This window comes from Dermacentor andersoni, chromosome 8, assembly GCF_023375885.2.
Source record: "Dermacentor andersoni chromosome 8, qqDerAnde1_hic_scaffold, whole genome shotgun sequence".
In the NCBI taxonomy this organism is placed as follows: domain Eukaryota; kingdom Metazoa; phylum Arthropoda; class Arachnida; order Ixodida; family Ixodidae; genus Dermacentor; species Dermacentor andersoni.
Window position 1 is genome coordinate 102261038 of NC_092821.1, and position 16865 is coordinate 102277902.

The following is a 16865-nucleotide window of genomic DNA, read 5'->3' on the forward strand; positions in this document are numbered from 1 at the left end:
GCAATTGATGTTCATATTTAGAATACCGCTGGTGAATAACACTGATCGGGAGCATTATCAGGCGTAGACCACGGAGCGGCTGAACTTCTTTCCGCAAACCTGAACACATCGCTTCCGTTTCTCACCGCTTTCTCACTAATCAATACTTCATGGCGACTTTCAGTTCAATGAAGGGCGGGGGCATAACATTTAAGCTGTATAAAGCTCAGGCAACTGCCACCACCGTGTTAACAAGCGGCCGAGTGCGTTACACTGAATTTAGTTTAGCCACGAACATTCAGGAACCAAATAAATTGAGAGATAATGTACTCTAAGTATTATTTTGTTATAGAAAAAGTAGGTTATTTGTTTGCTCTTGAATCGTGTCGTATTCATCAACTTACAATCTGAAAACAAGAACATAATTTCAGCTGTCATCATCCATTATCAACATAGATTAGCAAGGTGAGAGCTGCCTACACCCTGATATTTGATTAACAGTTTTATCGCCAGCTACACACACAGAACAAAAACACGCAACTACTAGGTAACTGATTCAGGTCACGTTAGCCTAAATTATAGTGTTCCAAAACGTCGATTTTTAAAACAAACTTGACAGTCTTACTGAAAATTTTACCAACATTTCTGTCTCCATTTTACTTCAGAGATTAGCATTGTTTATTTTTGCACAAAATAATAACATCCAGTGTCTACCCATAGACATCAGACTAGTAGAACCATTGCAATATAGCCAAAGAAAAACAGCGAAGGGACTCAAACATACATCACAAACTCATCAAATATATGGGAATCTAGTGAACCAAACAAAACTGAGGATTCGCACCCGAACTTAAGTATTTAAGATCCCCACTAATTAAGTGTAAAAACGTACTTTCTATTTCTTTTCGCAATTTTTTACAGGCCTAATAAATAGCGCCTAAACAATCACTCAAACGCCTAACTGAAATGTATATTATTGCAAATTTCATTCCACACGAGAGGAGCAGAAAACTAAACAGGCCTTTATTTAAGTATTTAGGTATTAGGTAAGTTAAACATTAGTAGTTACAGCCCTTGTATTCCTTTTTATTGTTAGGAAGAAACTTTAAATATAGCATTAATAAACTCCTCGTATAGGTGACTGATATGAAATACTCATTGAAACTAACGCGTACACAGGACGGCGACACGAAAACTTGCAGTAATTCGACTTATAGTGTGTAGACAGATTTTATAGTTGAAATGTGGGAAGAATAAAGCAGAAGCCTCGTCGTGTCTGTGCACTTCGAATGCATCATTATTCTAAGAGCTCGTTTCTGTAGTAGTACGAATATCTGCATATATTGGGACACGTGTTTTTCCTCTATGATTGCACTAGGTATGTGCCGCTTTTAAGTCAACGATTGCTAAATTGGGTCGATGACTATGTACCACGCTTTGTACGGCCAGCCAGGGAGCAATTCTTAGCGTTCGCATGCACTAGTGCACCCCGCTTCTCGTCTCGGAAGTCACGCGCGGACTTATCGACAGCGCCACTAGATGGAGCAGCTTGTTCAGAAAGAAACGCGAGACAGGAGGCAGGTATTCGCACGGCGTGTTTCTCAACGTTCACACGCGCCGGTTCAACGTACTGTTCGAAAGCCACCCAAGGTTTCAGGGCGGCGACTATAGCGTGCGCCGAGTGTTTTATGTAAGCCTAGCACGAGTGTTTTTCTCGCCTTCCTGTGGATAGGAAGGCGAAAATTTAGTCCTCAAATTTAGCGGTAAATAATCTGGTGTTACGACGTTCCGTGAAAACAGCCGACTTACAGCGTCAATACAGGGCCAGTAAATAGGTCGTGTAAAAGAAATATAAATACATTCGTATATGGATAAATGAAGGCAATGGATATATAGAAACGTAGGAAAAAAAAAGTACCGACGATTACGTTACTTCCTAATGCGAAATTTGAGCGCAGCAAATAAGCTGTTTCACCTTTTCGATAGATTGAGGCAAAGAAATCATGCATGAAGAACACAGTCTGAATTGACACAAGTCCGAGTTGGGAAACGCACACCGGAGATTCTCACGGCACGTATCCGGAAGCGGTTTCACGTCATTTTGGAACCAGAGCCGATCACACACTGAACACAAACTTCCAAACGGATTGTCTGTAAACTGTCGCCGGAAAGCATTTGTTGCACCCTGACTGTTTGCGAGCCTTTGTTTGCGTTTGGCCTCGGCCTCGGCCGCGCGAACGTTAGAGTCTTCTCTGCGACGGCGATGAGCTTCTGCTTCAGCCTCGCTTACTGCTGGTTGCTCTCGACGGCGGCGATGAGCCTCCGCTTCGGCGGTGCGAACGGCAGGGTCTTCTCGGCGGCGGCGATGAGCTTCTGCTTCAGCCTCGCTTACTGCTGGTTGCTCTCGACGGCGGCGATGAGCCTCCGCTTCGGCGGCGCGAACTGCAGGGTCTTCTCGGCGGCGGCGATGAGCTTCTGCTTCAGCCTCGCTTACTGCTGGTTGCTCTCGACGGCGGCGATGAGCCTCCGCTTCGGCGGCGCGAACGGCAGGGTCTTCTCGGCGGCGGCGCTTAGCCTCTGCTTCGGCGACGCGTACTCCTGGATCATCTCGACGGCGGCGACGGTAAGCTTCTGCTTCGGCGGCACGCACCTCTGGATTCTGACGGCGACGGCGCTGGGCCTCTGCTCTGGCAGCTCGTTTAGCAGCAGCAGCAGCAGCAGCAGACGGAGGACTTCCATCGGTCGTCTCGCTCATGGCTCAGAAAGAACTGGCAGATAATTTCGCAGTGGCGAACGGCAGCGGCAATTTCGGCTCGGGCGGTGCACATATACAGATCCGCCGCCACCGATCTGGCTCTCTGATTGCCACCGCACAGGGCGAACGGCAGCGGCAATTTCGGCTCGGGCGGTGCACACATACAGATCGGCCGCCACCGATCTGGCTCTCTGATTGCCACCGCACAGGGGTTGCATTGGAGGAGGAGCGAAGAAAGGAATTAAGTTCGAGCCGGCGCTTTGACAACCGGAGACTCGCAGGAAGAGGGGGGAGGGGAGCGGCGTGTACACCCAGCGGCAAACGATGGGGGCAGAAGCGCGCGCAGCAAGCGGACAACACGATAAAGGGAGGAGGGAAGAGATAGCAGGGACTGACTGATGCCGCTGACGCCGATAGTGAGTCAACCCCAGCTGCGGAGTTGGTTTCAGGGACAACGCCGCCGAGCCGACACAAACAATATGATACCCTCGCTTCCGCAGCGCTAAGAACCAGGTCTAGCCGTGGGAAGGTGGTCACGTATTCGTCGACGTGCCGGGGCCTACGTGAAATAACCGGCGCGTCGGCAACTGAAGAGCACCCTATCCGCCACACAAGAACAGGGGGGGGGGGGGAACCCTTTCCTCCTCTTTCTGCATGGCGGCGACGGTGTTCTATGCAGTCACGTTATCTTCACTCTCTAGCGGCGTCAGCGGCATCCAGCGGTATCAGTCGGTCGCTGCTAGCGCTGGGGGGATGAAATGGGGGCGGAGCTGGTTACGAGGCCGACGACAACGCCGACGACGACGCGAAACCCAGGAACGGACGCCAAAGAGCTGCGCTCTAAAAAAGAAATAACAGCAAAGTGGAAGAGAAATGCGGCCATAATGAAACACAGAGAGTTATGGAGATACAATAGGTGCAGGGGCTCCGGCGTGTATGGAAAGTTGTAATGATTCCAGGACTCTCAATTGGAAATGCAGTTTGCTTGAAATCAGGGGTACAATCAAGAGTCGATAGGAGCCAAAGGTCAGCGGGACGCCTCACATTAGGCGCTCATCGCAAGACGACAAATGAAGCGATGCAGAATGATATGGGCTGCACAAATTTTGAAGTGAGAGAGGCTCACAGTAAAATTATTTATGAAGAACCACTGCGGAATGTGGAAGAAATTAAATGGGCTGGTAGAGTTTATACGTATTTGCACAGTAAAAACATTGATTAACGGTGGAGGAAAATAAGTAGGAAGCTCACCAGCAAGTACGCGACCTGTTTGGTGGGCAACATGGCAACACAAACTTCAAGCGCAAAATCACAGAGGCTGAGGTAATCTCATGGGTGGCGGCAATTGAAAAGAGATCTGCTATGAGTAACTACATAAGAGGAAAAAAGAAAATCAGGAAAGAAACAATTCATGACAACTCAAAGGGAAGCTCTTTACTTTTCGAGGCGAGAGCAGGATGCATTTTAGCATGCACCTATAGAGCGAGATACAACAAGGAAGAAAAAGTACGTGCTTGCTGCGGCAAATCTAGGGAAACGATGGAGCATGTTTACTAAAAAGTGAAGATATCTGCCCAGTGCTGGAGCAAGGCGCCATGTAAGTTGCCGTACCTTCATGTGCAATGACGTTGGAGACTTGAAAACGGACTTCTAATTTAAAATAGCAACATGTGTCGGCGCTGTGCTTAGGCCAGAAGAGAGGTTGTCGAACTGTGCGGTATCCCATCGATGAGGTCGGAAAATTGGTTCAGTCACTGCTTAGGGGCGGCCCGGTGGAACGACCTGGAACTTAATGTGCCATACCGTCCGGGTGCCTGCTATGGCAATATGAAAGACAAGATGCTGCCACGTTGAGTTACGCGAATCGACAATATCTTTATTTTCACTGCTGACACACTAGCTCCGTTCGCGCTGTCTTTGCTCACTTCGTTGTCCTCATCGCATCGACACAGACCCGCCGTGGTTGCTCAGTGGCTATGGTGTTGGGCTGCTGAGCACGAGGCCGCGGGATCGAATCCCGGCCACGGCGGCCGCATTTCGATGGGGGCGAAATGCGAAAACACCCGTGTGCTTAGATTTAGGTGCGCGTTAAAGAACCCCAGGTGGTCGAAATTTCCGGAGTCCTCCACTACGGCGTGCCTCATAATCAGAAAGTGGTTTTGGCACGTAAAACCCCATAATTTAATTTTTTAATCGCATCGACACATCGGCGCCGCCAAGCATTGAACAGCCGTAAATACCCAGTCCTGCGCATATCAACCACGTGGGAGTGAAAGGGTATCGTTGAAGAGTGGCACATATGTACACATACCCACATGTTCTGTGATCCAAGCCGTTGCCTCAGTTGATTTCGATCGCTCTGCACAGCCACCCAATGTGCTAGAAATTCGATCATGGATTACAAGGTTTCCCAGGCAGGCGGTAAAATGGTTAGAGATAAATATAAACACACGGATATCTAATTATCCACTCGAAAGTACTTAACGGGCCCTAAGAATGCTAACACCCGGGAAACGTGTAAATGAATGCGTTTCATAGACAACCATGTAAATATCTGAAGGGTCGCACACCTTTTGCAAAATATCCACGTTCTTAACGTCGTTACGGGAACAATGTCCAGCTATGCTACGATTTCATATTATCAGATCCAGCTTTGTTTATTCCACGTCTGTACCACCACATGCCTCACCAGTTTTATTTTTCGCTAACTTTTGCGGAGACATAAGACGCGTTAAAGGAAAAAAAAACGTTTCTTCTGAACGAAGGGCTTCATGACCAAGTGGGTTTCACTTGCATTATCCCAATCACATATGACTGGGATAAAACAGACAACCGATCGCCTGAAGCTGACTCGTCATCCTCAATGATTGCGCGAAAAAATACTCATAAATGATGCTGGATATTGCAGCAAAGCTGTCTAAGACATGGAACCCGGTAGTTTTTTTTTTTTTTTTTGAGTCCGTCATTTCATGAGGAAACCCAGTGGGCTGCTATCGGCTGTAGGGCAGGGCCAGGAGCAGGGGCTCATATCCCCGTTAGAGGCGTGGAGCGAACATACAGCGCAGCTTTCGTTTCAATACGAAATGCAAGAATAAAAAAAGCCATCATACTGAATGATTATTTATGACGCGTGCGCATTTCCGCATTGGTCAGCGTATCTTGCCGCCATTCTCTCTCCGGTGGTCGTCGCTGGATACTTTAGCGTAGACATCTCAAAACCGGAAACAAAGCAGTGTTTAACCCACATTGGTATAGAGCTTGGCTTCGATTTCTTGAACAACCCGATTCTACCAAGTACCGTACACGGGTCATGAATTGATTGAATATAGATTAAAAATATTTCTAATTTTGGCGCCTCAGTCTTGGGCGGCGATTCAGTATCCGTTCCAACTTGTAGGAATGACTTCTCCGATGCGTGAGACAGGCAGCCGCTACCGTGAGTTAACACACGACTAGTAAATTTCTCGTAAGCGCTGAAAGTATTTATTTTTCTCGCTTTCTCTTTTTCCACTCTACATTTAAGTGTTGTTCAAGTTCGCCGAAAACGTATTGTATATCTAGCCACGTTCATGGCCGCATGCGTACGGGGGACTCCGAAACCACGCTGTTAGAACCATTGAGGAATGCTATGCCGTGTAACATACTGCGGTCAGCAAAGCCCCTATTGAGCGGAAAATTTCAAGCAATTTTTCAAGCTTTTGAGATATACGAAATTGACTTTGACACACTCAAAGTGCGCGCTTCGTGCACGATATTATTATTTTGAACGGGAGCCAGAGTCGGCTGCATAAGTTTTGCCTAGCCCAATTCACAACCGCCTGCGTATGCGTTGTCCTCAGTACGCCTGTAGGGTTTACCTAGCCGAGTTCACGGCCGTCTGAGCACGTATGATTTTGAAACTACGAGGCCAGAACCTTTTCGAAATCGTTCTATATTGTGTTACTCATCGCGGTCAGGAAAACACTCTTATCACGGATAGTTCAAAGAAGCTTTAGGTATCTAACGTTTACAGAATGAGTTGCAATAACTTTCGATTCGCGCTGCCGATTTTACCTACTGAGATGCCCCCTTTGGCTATCAAAGTGCGCGCACCGTGCACGTAATTATTATTGTAAAGATGAATAGTGGTATGGGCTCCGTACCACTGAGAATAAAAATAATTCTCCTGCGAAAGGAAGAGAAAATATTATGAGAAAATTTACAGTATCATGCACATCGTCAGAAACAAATAACGTAGCGACATCTAGTAGCAAGGTTCACAATACAGATTTTCATCAAGTAAGAAAGGTAGTAGTTCGTACCCACCTATTTCCTCTACATTCACACTTACATTAGTTTTCCAGGGTGTTCGTTTGTACTCCTGAAGATCACGAGCGTGAATTCGCAACTGCTAAATACAAGTATTGCAAGTGCGGCGGTAAAAGGAATTTTAAAAGATTCCCCGCGCGAACTGTACAAACAATGTCTAACCTATCGCAGACGCATGCACTGTAGCTTAAAGGAGGCGACCTATAGGCGCTTTCCAACCATTGAGAAAGGCCGCCTTCTAAGGAAGACTTCCTGATGCGCGGCTCAGCACCATTGTTAGCGGCCCGTCTCCCCACGCTGAGGACTTGCTCTTTGAGCGAAGGTCTCTCTCTAGGCACCCTTCTCTCATTTGGCGCCTCAGTCCTGGGCGGCGATTTATAGAGTTCCGCCTCGTTAGTAATGACTTCTCCTATGCGTGAGACAGGCAGCCAAGGCCGTGGGTGAGTTGTGCGTGAGTTGTCTGTTTTTTGTAATTTTCTTTTTTTTTTTCACACTAGATTTAAGTATAGTTCAAGTTAGCCGAAAATCTATCGTATATCTAGCCGCATTTATAGCCGAATGCGTACGGGTGACTCCAAAACCACGATGTTAGAACCATTGAGTAATACTCAATGGTTCACCTACTGTGTCACCTGCTGAGATCAGCAAAGCCCCTATTGCGCGGAAAAATTCAAGTATATTTCAAAGTCTTCTATTGTGGATAATTCAAACAAACTTTTAGCCATGTAGGGCCTTCGGGGTTGTACTTGTAGGCTATAAGGTAGTCTCGCCGCCCTATGATTACATGACTAAGCTATGTCGAATGCTCGGTTGCCATTGTAGGAAGGTGAAAAAAATTGTGGAGTTTTACGTGCCAAAACCACTTTCCGATTGAGGCAGGCCGTAGAGGAGGACTCCGAAAATTTTGACCTCCTGGGGTTCCTTAACGTGCACCTAAATCTAAGTACACGGGTGTTTTCGCATTTCGCCCCCATCGAAATGCGGCCGCCGTGGCCGGGATGATTCGATCCCAATAATTTACAACAGACACCTTGTGGTTTGCCGGATGGTCGGATTGGAAATGAAGGTAGCGGCCTGTGTGGGTTGGTTTTCGGTAGACTGAAAATTGCAGTTCACGATGCAGTTCACGATACGTGGATGATTTCTTCTGCATCGTGAATACGGGGCAAGTCTATAACCTACAGAGACACTTAAACTCCATATACCCCGATATACAGTTGACATATGAGCACGGACTGAACGGATCGCTCCCCTTCTTAGATATACAAGTTACACAAACAGACGGCATTCTAAAATTTTCAGTCTACCGAAAACCAACTTCCACAGACCGCTACCTTCATTTCCAATCCGATCATCCGGCATACCACAAGGCGTCTGTTGTAAATTCGTTATTCAAATGAGCCGAAACTCATTCCTCATCGGAATGGGATCAAAAGAAAGAAAAGAGAACGGTTCTCAACGAACTTAAGAGGAATGGCTACACAGATGACTTCATTCGAAAACCAACGAAACAACAAAAAAAGAAGAAACAAACTGCGGGACATTCAGCCATTGACTGCTCCCCAAGTTCAGAAGCGAGTGTCTATCCCGTACGTGAGAGGTACCAGCGAAGCGATCAGCCGAATATTAAAAAAAACAAGGCGTCAAAGTGGCGCACGAACCGATAAATGCTTTCAATATCCTCCTCCCTAAACCAAAAGATCCTCCACCAAACAAAAAGCTCAAGGCGTTGTCAACAAAATCAGCTGGGCCGACTATCCGGCGTCGTACATCAGAGAAACCAAAAATCTAAAAGAAAGAATCAGGCAACACGAGGACGACTTCAGAACATTCAACCGTATAGGCAGTGTCGTAGCCAAACACTCTGAAGACGCCGACTACAACATTGCTGTCCAGGAAACTGAAATCCTTCAAACAGAGACGAACTCGTGGAAGAGACTACTACTGGAGTCAGGGCATATTCAGAATACGGGGGGCAACATAAACCGTGTGAAGGGCAACCTACTCTTGGTGTATGTCCATGGCCTTGGCGACATGACCAAAAGAAGAAAAGGACGCCTAGCCAGGTAGACTCCCGCTCGGTTCACCAACACAAAAACGTCGGCGCTGCCCGTAACCTCCCGCAACCCCCCGCTTCCCATCAGCTGCACTATCGCGGGCCAAGCACCCCCAGCACCGGTCATCCCAGCCGCCCAGCACCACGGCAGCCGTCTATGCCCCCTTTTGCTCCCCCTTCCCACCTGTGAAGTGTCTCCTCACCTTCCGTGCCCCCCCCCCCCCCCCCTCCTTTCTTTACAAAATACCATTTAAAAGCTGCACACCGCCACCCTCGAAAAACACTCCTGAACAAGGAGCCGAATGGGCTCGGAAACGTCGGGCTAATAAAATTCTGTTATTTGGTTGGAGTCAGTCTGAAAGTCCAGATAGATGACGCATATTCTAACAGCGGACGTACAAATCTTAGATATACTAGCTTTCTTTATTTCGGGTGATGCGGCTTTCAGGTTACGTTTTAAATATCCAAGGGTACGTGAAGCATTATAACAGATGGTGTCAATATGAGTTGCCCATGATAGTGTCGGTGTCATGTGAACGCCGAGATATTTGTAAAACGGGGCTTGATTGATAGGAGCTGAATTTATTATGTAGGTGTGAGTAGTTAAGCTGTGGTTACGGGTAAATGACAGAGCTTTAGATTTAGTAAGGTTAAGTGGCATGAACCATTTCTCACATCATATGACGATGGACTCGAGATCCCGTTGCAGTGCGGTGATGTTATTCGAGCATTTGATTGGGGAATATATGACGCAGTCATCCTAGAAAAGACGTGATTTATTGTTAATGTTAACAGGTAAGTTGTTGTTGTAGATGAGGGAACGTAGAGGTGATAAACCAGCGCCTTGTGGCACACCCGATGTTGCCATGCTGAGGGATGAGAGATGGTTGTTTGCAGAGGCAAACTGTAGGTCCGTTCGATTTATCTGCACTACCTGAACTAGTTCATGTAGTGCCACACTCGGCCATTCGTTTTGGCAGTGCAATGTGGCACCCTCTGAACTACGGCGTTCGTTTTAAACAAGTGCAGGCGTCGTGCAGGGCTAGTTCAGGCAGACCCTGCACCGTGTTGGGAGGTGGTGCCGGTCGTGCACAAGCGCAACAGCCATGGCAGCAGACGACGGCAGCATTTGCGTTGCAATAGACGGCGTGGCAACGAAGCTGACGCCGATCGTCAATGACGATGGGAGCCATGTTTGGCAAGAGAACGGCTATGCGTACAGGACAGAAGGTATGTTTGGGCACAGCTCCATGTTGCATGAGACACGTGGGTGCACGAAGCATTTTGCTTGTAACGTCATACCCGCAAGAAATATTTCGCTGTAGTCAGCGCGCTAATCGCATCATTAACTGCTGCGAGTTAGTTTCTGTATGACAGCTTACCCTTCCTTGGCACACGACTATCTGTAGTAAACTGATACCTATTTGTGTGTATTAGCACTAATACCTCTTTGTGTGTGCTAACGGGGCGCAATATCGGTGCGTAGGTTAGCGTTTAAAGGTAACTTTTTATACTTATATTGATTCCGCATGTGCACTCAATGGTATTCTAGCTATTGGGTGCGGTACGCTTGCGTCTAAACAGTTGTGTTTACGTTGTTGGGATATACTGCTCTTGACAAAAACAAAAATTGTTAGCTTTTGTACGTCCGGCATTGTACAGCCACAGACTAGATTATTATGTTGCACTGAGTAATTTTCTACTTCTTAACCAGGCGGGACAGTTATGTCCGTAGTGTTTGCGGATCAGCAGCCGCCTACCGGCACCCAGTCGCCAGCAGCAGCAGAAACGGCGGCACAGGAGGCACCTGCAGAAGTGGCACGGGGCGTGCCGGAATCAGATACCACTGAACTGTGGTCTGAAAGCAGGACACGGTTCCTGATTTCGGACTACAAGGAAAAGAAGGCTCTTCTTGGGAAAAAAGGGGGCTTCCGGTAAGCTTTTTGTTAGTCTTTGTGGGGTTCTATCATGCTTGGCCAAGCTACTGAGTGATTAGACAAGCTTACTGACCATAATTTTATTAGCGGTTTTCCTCCTTCATTCCCTGGTTATTTTCATATATGCTATGCAATATATAAATATAGCTGCTAATATGCACATTTGTATGTATGTATACAGGTTCGGATGCCTACCGTCAGTGTGAAGCCCACACAGAAAGTTATCGTTTTTACTTGTTTCAAAAAAAAAATAATAAAGCCAGTTGGAGTTCAGCGTGCCCGTCCTGACCCTGTCTATGTGTGTGTCTTTTTTAGCGCTGTCGAAATATTCCTTCATGTGTATGTTTACTCTCATCATGCTGCCAGCACTGGTAGGTTTGGCTCGTCTGTTTAAATAACTGGTATTAACCTGTTAGTAACATCATGATCATCAGAACATGCTGATATGACTACGTTTTGATGAAGCTTCCTTCCCTATGTAATGCCAATTTGGCCATTGAGAGTAATGAAATTTCAGAAACTGTGCTGAACGAGATCATTTTCCTTGCTCCTTGCGAGTCCACCCTAGAGGTCATCACACACCAGTGCAGGAGCTTCTAAATGTTCTCAGTGGTCTTCATTGGTCTGCAGACATCTTGAGAAACCCCTGTTGCTGCCTTTTGTTTTGTTAAATGGAAAAATATATTTTTATGCTCTGCATCTTTTCAGGACGAAGAAGGCACTGTGGCAAGCCCTTGCCAATGCAATAAACAAACGCTTTCATTGCAATGTGAGCCCAATTCAGGCCGAAAATAAATGGAAGAGTTTAGAAAGGGCATACAAACGAGCAAAGACGAAGAACAACTCCTCAGGCCATTCGCGCGTCAACTGCAGCCATGAAGAGTAAGTACATTTACTGGAGGTCAAAATCGTAGCAAACTGAACAAGAGGTAGAGGAGAGCTTTGGCCTGATAGCCAACATTTAACAAGTGGACTTGTTTTCACCAAGACAGACAAGTCTACTTCTTGGAATGTTGGTTAGCAGACAGAGGCTCACCAAAAACCCCTTGCTCATTTTGCCTTTTGTGCTGCATCATGAAATGTTCCGAGGTTCTTGCTACTGTGGATTTACTTGAGCTGCCATTCATGAATGTTTTGAACATATTTTTTTAGGGAGCTAGGTGAGGTACTGGAGCGCGAGCATCACATTGCACTTCCATTCCTTTTAGCCCCAGGAAAAGTAATACAGGCTGAAGATTTATGGTAAGACTGCCTGAGCTTAATTATGGAGCAGTTCCAAAAAAATTATGCAGCAGTTCCAAAAAGTGTTTTCAACCTAAAATGCTTGTTCCAGTACACCTTCAGACACAGAGGCCAGTTGCAACGACGAGGCAGGGCCATCGCAACAGCCCCAGGATGATGTACTCCACAAGCGGCGCCGCAGGGACACTTCCATCAACACCCTCCTGGATGTTTTCCAGGAGGCCAAAAAGGATCGGGCCGAGCGCTTTGACAAAAAGATGGCTTTGCTGGAGCGGCTTGTTACAGCAGTTGAGGCTAAAGCTACCCAGGTCGAATAAATTGCCAAAAACATTGATTGCCATGTTGCTTTCTCACCAGTCACTGATATAAGATGACTAAAACATGCTTTACTACAAGCATATGTTTGGCAGTGGTTCTCAAGCCTCATTTAACGATGTGTCTTGCAACACATCCTGCATCAGCCCCCATTTCGGCTATGTAGTAAATCGCACACAGCACCCCAACATGCATTAACCATTTATTGACTTTCTCTATTGGGTCAATAGCTAATGGCATTAACTTTCAGCAACATTCAAATTCAACAACTGTGCATCCACACCTTGTACATAGCTGCAGTGACTATAAGAGTAGTTAGAATAGCTATGAAGGCAGTGTATCAGCCCTGCAGGTACCAGAAATGGATGTGCTATTCAATACACTGTTCTTTGCTGTTGGCACTTGTGCACACATGCCCATGACAAAAAATGCTTGATGTGTACACTCAAATGTATACAGCATCAGCACTGATTCTGAGCAATATTTTCTCGCAAGCTCTCGCTGAAACCTGCCACACCACGGTCAATGAAGATATCGGTGTCTTCATCATTGACAACTTCTTCTTGCACTGGCAGCTGCCGCAGTTCGTCAAAAAAATCTCTCTCTTCGTTGCACAAGTTGTGCAGAACACATGCACCCATGACAGTAAGTACGCACTGTTTGATGCTTGCAGCATCGACGAGATACAGCCGCCTGAAGCGCTGCTTTAGCAATCCGAAAGCATTCTCAACTGCAACTCTTTGCTGCGAATGAACCACGTTGAACTTTTTCTTCCACGACGGGAAAGTAGCCTCGTTGTCTCGGTAAGGCGTCATCAGCCATGGTAGGAGGGGATATGCTGAATCTCCAAGGATATATCCATTGCAGCATTTCAACGCGGCTTCTTCAAAGAAAGGGCTTTCACGCAGCACCCTTGCGTCGTGTGCCGAGCCAGGGAATCCAATAAATACATCCAGGAACTTGTTTCTGTCATTGACAATGCCTTGCAGCACAATTGAAGGCCACTTCTTTCGGTTGTAGTAAGAATGAGGAGATTCCGTCGGCTTGTTGATCTCGACGTGGCAGCCATCAATACAGCCTACTGTGTTTTGGGGCCCCTTGCCACCGGTTTTTGCAAGGAAGCTCGCCTTGCTGCGCTCCTGCTCCTGCCGGCCAGGCCACGCAATAACCTCCTCACTGACACTGTTGAGGAAATCCAACATTCGCACGACACAGCTGTGTACAGTCGACACGGCAAGGTCGAAGCGGTCAGCCAAAGAGTACGTACTGCACTGTCCACCCAAGTAACACAAAACCACCAAGCATGTCTTTTCGGCACTAACCCTTGGACGTCCTCTTCTTGTCGCGCTCGGGAAGAACGGCGACGCCATGTATCCGGTAGCAAGTCTGTCAAACGTCTCGCGCGATAGGCGGAAAAGTCTTTTAAATTCAAAATCAAAGTAGCGACTCACGACTTCTTCACAGTACTTAGGAATTCTATTGCGTTGCAACCTAGTTAGCTTCAGCGCTAGAATTGTGACAATATCGTCGAAGTCCTCGTCTTCACTGTCCGAGTCCATCAGCTCAATTACTGTTTGAACGATGGCTGCAGACGATGCGCCGCAATCCATAGCGCTTTCCACCATATCAACCAGCCTGTACACCCTTCAAAACACTTTCGCCTAAACGCGGGCAGGCTGGATCAATCCATAAACAAAAGTCGACGTGCAGCTGGCGAAGCGCCAAGACCAGCAGAAGGCCTGCACTACCTGCACTTCAGCATTCGTTTCAGTTTGGCGCTAGTGTCGCGCTATGCCTGCACTGCTGAACTGGCGCTGCATGAGTGTGGCACTTTTTCTGAACTGCGAGGAACTAGTTCACGCAGTGCAAGGTAAATCGAACGGACCTTGTGTGCGCCGTTTTGAGAAGTGTCAAGCCAGGTAAGCAAGCTATTTGGATTAGGATAGATGAGGATTCCGACAAATGAAGAAGGCGCTTCTTATTTAAATTGCATTAATTGCAATTTATTGCATTACAGGACGAATGAAAAGAATACTTGTCCAGTTCTATTTCATCCTAATAGAAAGAGCTCAGAAACTATTGACGCCGACGCGAGCGGTCGAAAGGTTGCATCTTCGCTCGACTCTGTGCCCCATGCGCTTTCGTATTTACGCGGTTTCATTATCGCGTAATGCATGGCTAGTTTTGCTGTTTAGCGAAACTTAGAGAAATTGCAAGTCACATAGAATTCGACTTGCAGGTGCTTTCATGGGATGCCCGAAGGTTCCACGTCACTTGACTAAAAGGAACTGCAGCGACGAATCCGTCGCTCTATCCTGGCTTGGTCTCTCCTTTGCCGCGATTTTGTGTTTGGTGCATTAACCTGTACTGCCGTCTCTCGTACGCCCTTTTACCCACCGACAACAGCAAAGCGCTGTGATGGCCTCCAGAACGTCACCACTCTCCAATTGGGTAGCGGGAGATTTCAATAGCGATAAAGATATTTGGGCCCTTCAAATCAAGTTATTTCATACAATAAGCCTTTTCTTGGCACGGAACCACAATTTCGAGGTTTGCGGACTGGCAGTTAAAGAAAACACGTCAACTTTGTATTTGCAATTTGCCTTTCCAGTCCTTTAAACATTCTCGCTCATGTTCGGCACGCTTAGAAAATGATTTCTCACTTGTAGCTGTGGCAGTATTCTAAGGTTCCTTGACTGAACGCAAAGAACTGTTTTGAATGCGGCTTGGCAAGACGGGCTTGATTTGTGGAGTATCTACCACCTTTATCACTGCACACGAAGCTATGAACCCCCGTCGCAGCTGGACTCTGAACTCATCGCAGATCGCTTTCAAGATAGGGCCCGCGAGGCCGCGCGTGCTCACGCGACACGCAGCAGCCGCCGCAGTAGAACGCCCCTTTCCCCTCTCCCTTCTCCCGTGGTCCTGCAGACGATCGGAGACGGTGCGCTTCCTCCTCGCTTTCCACGCTCTTGCCCGCGAGCTTGATCCGCCATCGTCGGCTAACCTTTGCACGCTTTCCCTCCTACACAAAGCATAGGGCGCGCGGCAACGTTGCTACAGCCTTACTGCGTGGCGACGCTGACGGCAGCAATGCGCCTGGAGTGCCCACATAGCTATTATTGCATTAAAATTAGAGGCTCTATCCAACTGTACTCCGTCGAGGAGTGGAGACTTCATGACGAAGGTCCATTAAGGAACAGGTGCAAGTTTCCGGTGTTATGGAGGGCACACAGAGAATCCTATTGGGGAAGGGCACTGTATGGGGCACATACGAAGGTGGGATCTTTCTGCTGTTGGCTAACGCAGTAATGGCCGCCGTAGCTTTTACGGCAAAGACGCTCCCAGTTGGTTGATAACTGAAAGCGTTGAAATAGACTGACTTACTTTGTAAGCTTTATAAAACATTGGTTAGAGTTACTTGACCAGAGTGCAAAAAAAAATCTAAAACTTTGTCTTATACAATGTTTGCTTTCTGTTCGTTGTTGAACGGCTCAGGCAATGTTTGCTAGCTTACCAGATACACACTCACGATGATACTTCGTTTTGTTTTCTTATCTGGTGCAGTCTGCTGCTTACATGGCTGCTGCTGCTGCTGAAGATGCTACCGCCGCTGCTGGTGCTGCTGCTGCGGCGGCGGCGGTATGTAGTCATGAGTTGGTATGTGATTGGTTCCTTGGTTCTGTCGGCGTTGTGGTGATATTTATTATATTATTCACTTTGCCGGCCCCTCTTATTTTCTTCAACAGTTGTATGTCATCTAGCTTGCGGCTGGTGTGGAGACCAAAGTTCATCGTAGGCGGTTCCTCGCTCATTTCTACTTCTGTGATGACGGATTTCTCTACGCTAGTCGCAGAGATTTCTTAATGCGTGTGTATGCCTGCTTCCGTTAGCTTCATAGGTTTTGGCGGACTTTAGGGGGCAGAGTACGGCGCGTATTTTACTTGCATTGTTGTAAAGTAAAAGATATTGATATTTAACAATGATGAGGTAATTAAAAGAGTATTTACACAAATAAAGATACAAAATCATTTTTATATTAAAACGTTATGCTAAATCTCTCACTAGCGATGTTCCACTAAAAGCTGTTGCTTGAGGGCTAAGCTAAGGCCATATTTTCTCAATAAGATTTTGAGGAAATGTCAAAGACCTCTCTGACGTCTTTTCGTGTCGCTGCCGTGATATACGTTGATATAGAAACCTAAGGTTACCGACTGCATGATCTGTCAGACCAATTAGTGTGAATAAAATGATCTCACATTTATAAAATATT

General features: G+C 46.9%; 2 protein-coding genes across 2 annotated transcripts; one reads left to right on the top strand and one right to left on the bottom strand.

The window, feature by feature from the left end:
* Positions 1 to 10126: 10126 nt before the first annotated feature.
* On the top strand, positions 10127 to 12218 carry LOC126529272 (uncharacterized). The gene is made up of 3 exons (XM_072284040.1): positions 10127 to 10328; positions 10813 to 11032; positions 11744 to 12218. The coding sequence occupies exons 1-3, from the start codon at positions 10205 to 10207 to the stop codon at positions 11919 to 11921; spliced, it is 522 nt and encodes a 173-aa protein (XP_072140141.1). The 5' UTR covers positions 10127 to 10204; the 3' UTR covers positions 11922 to 12218.
* A 560-nt stretch (positions 12219 to 12778) lies between these two features.
* Positions 12779 to 14375, bottom strand: LOC126528879 (uncharacterized). Its single transcript, XM_050176471.3, has one exon. The coding sequence runs from the start codon at positions 14215 to 14217 to the stop codon at positions 13054 to 13056; it is 1164 nt and encodes a 387-aa protein (XP_050032428.2). The 5' UTR covers positions 14218 to 14375; the 3' UTR covers positions 12779 to 13053.
* Positions 14376 to 16865: the final 2490 nt, after the last annotated feature.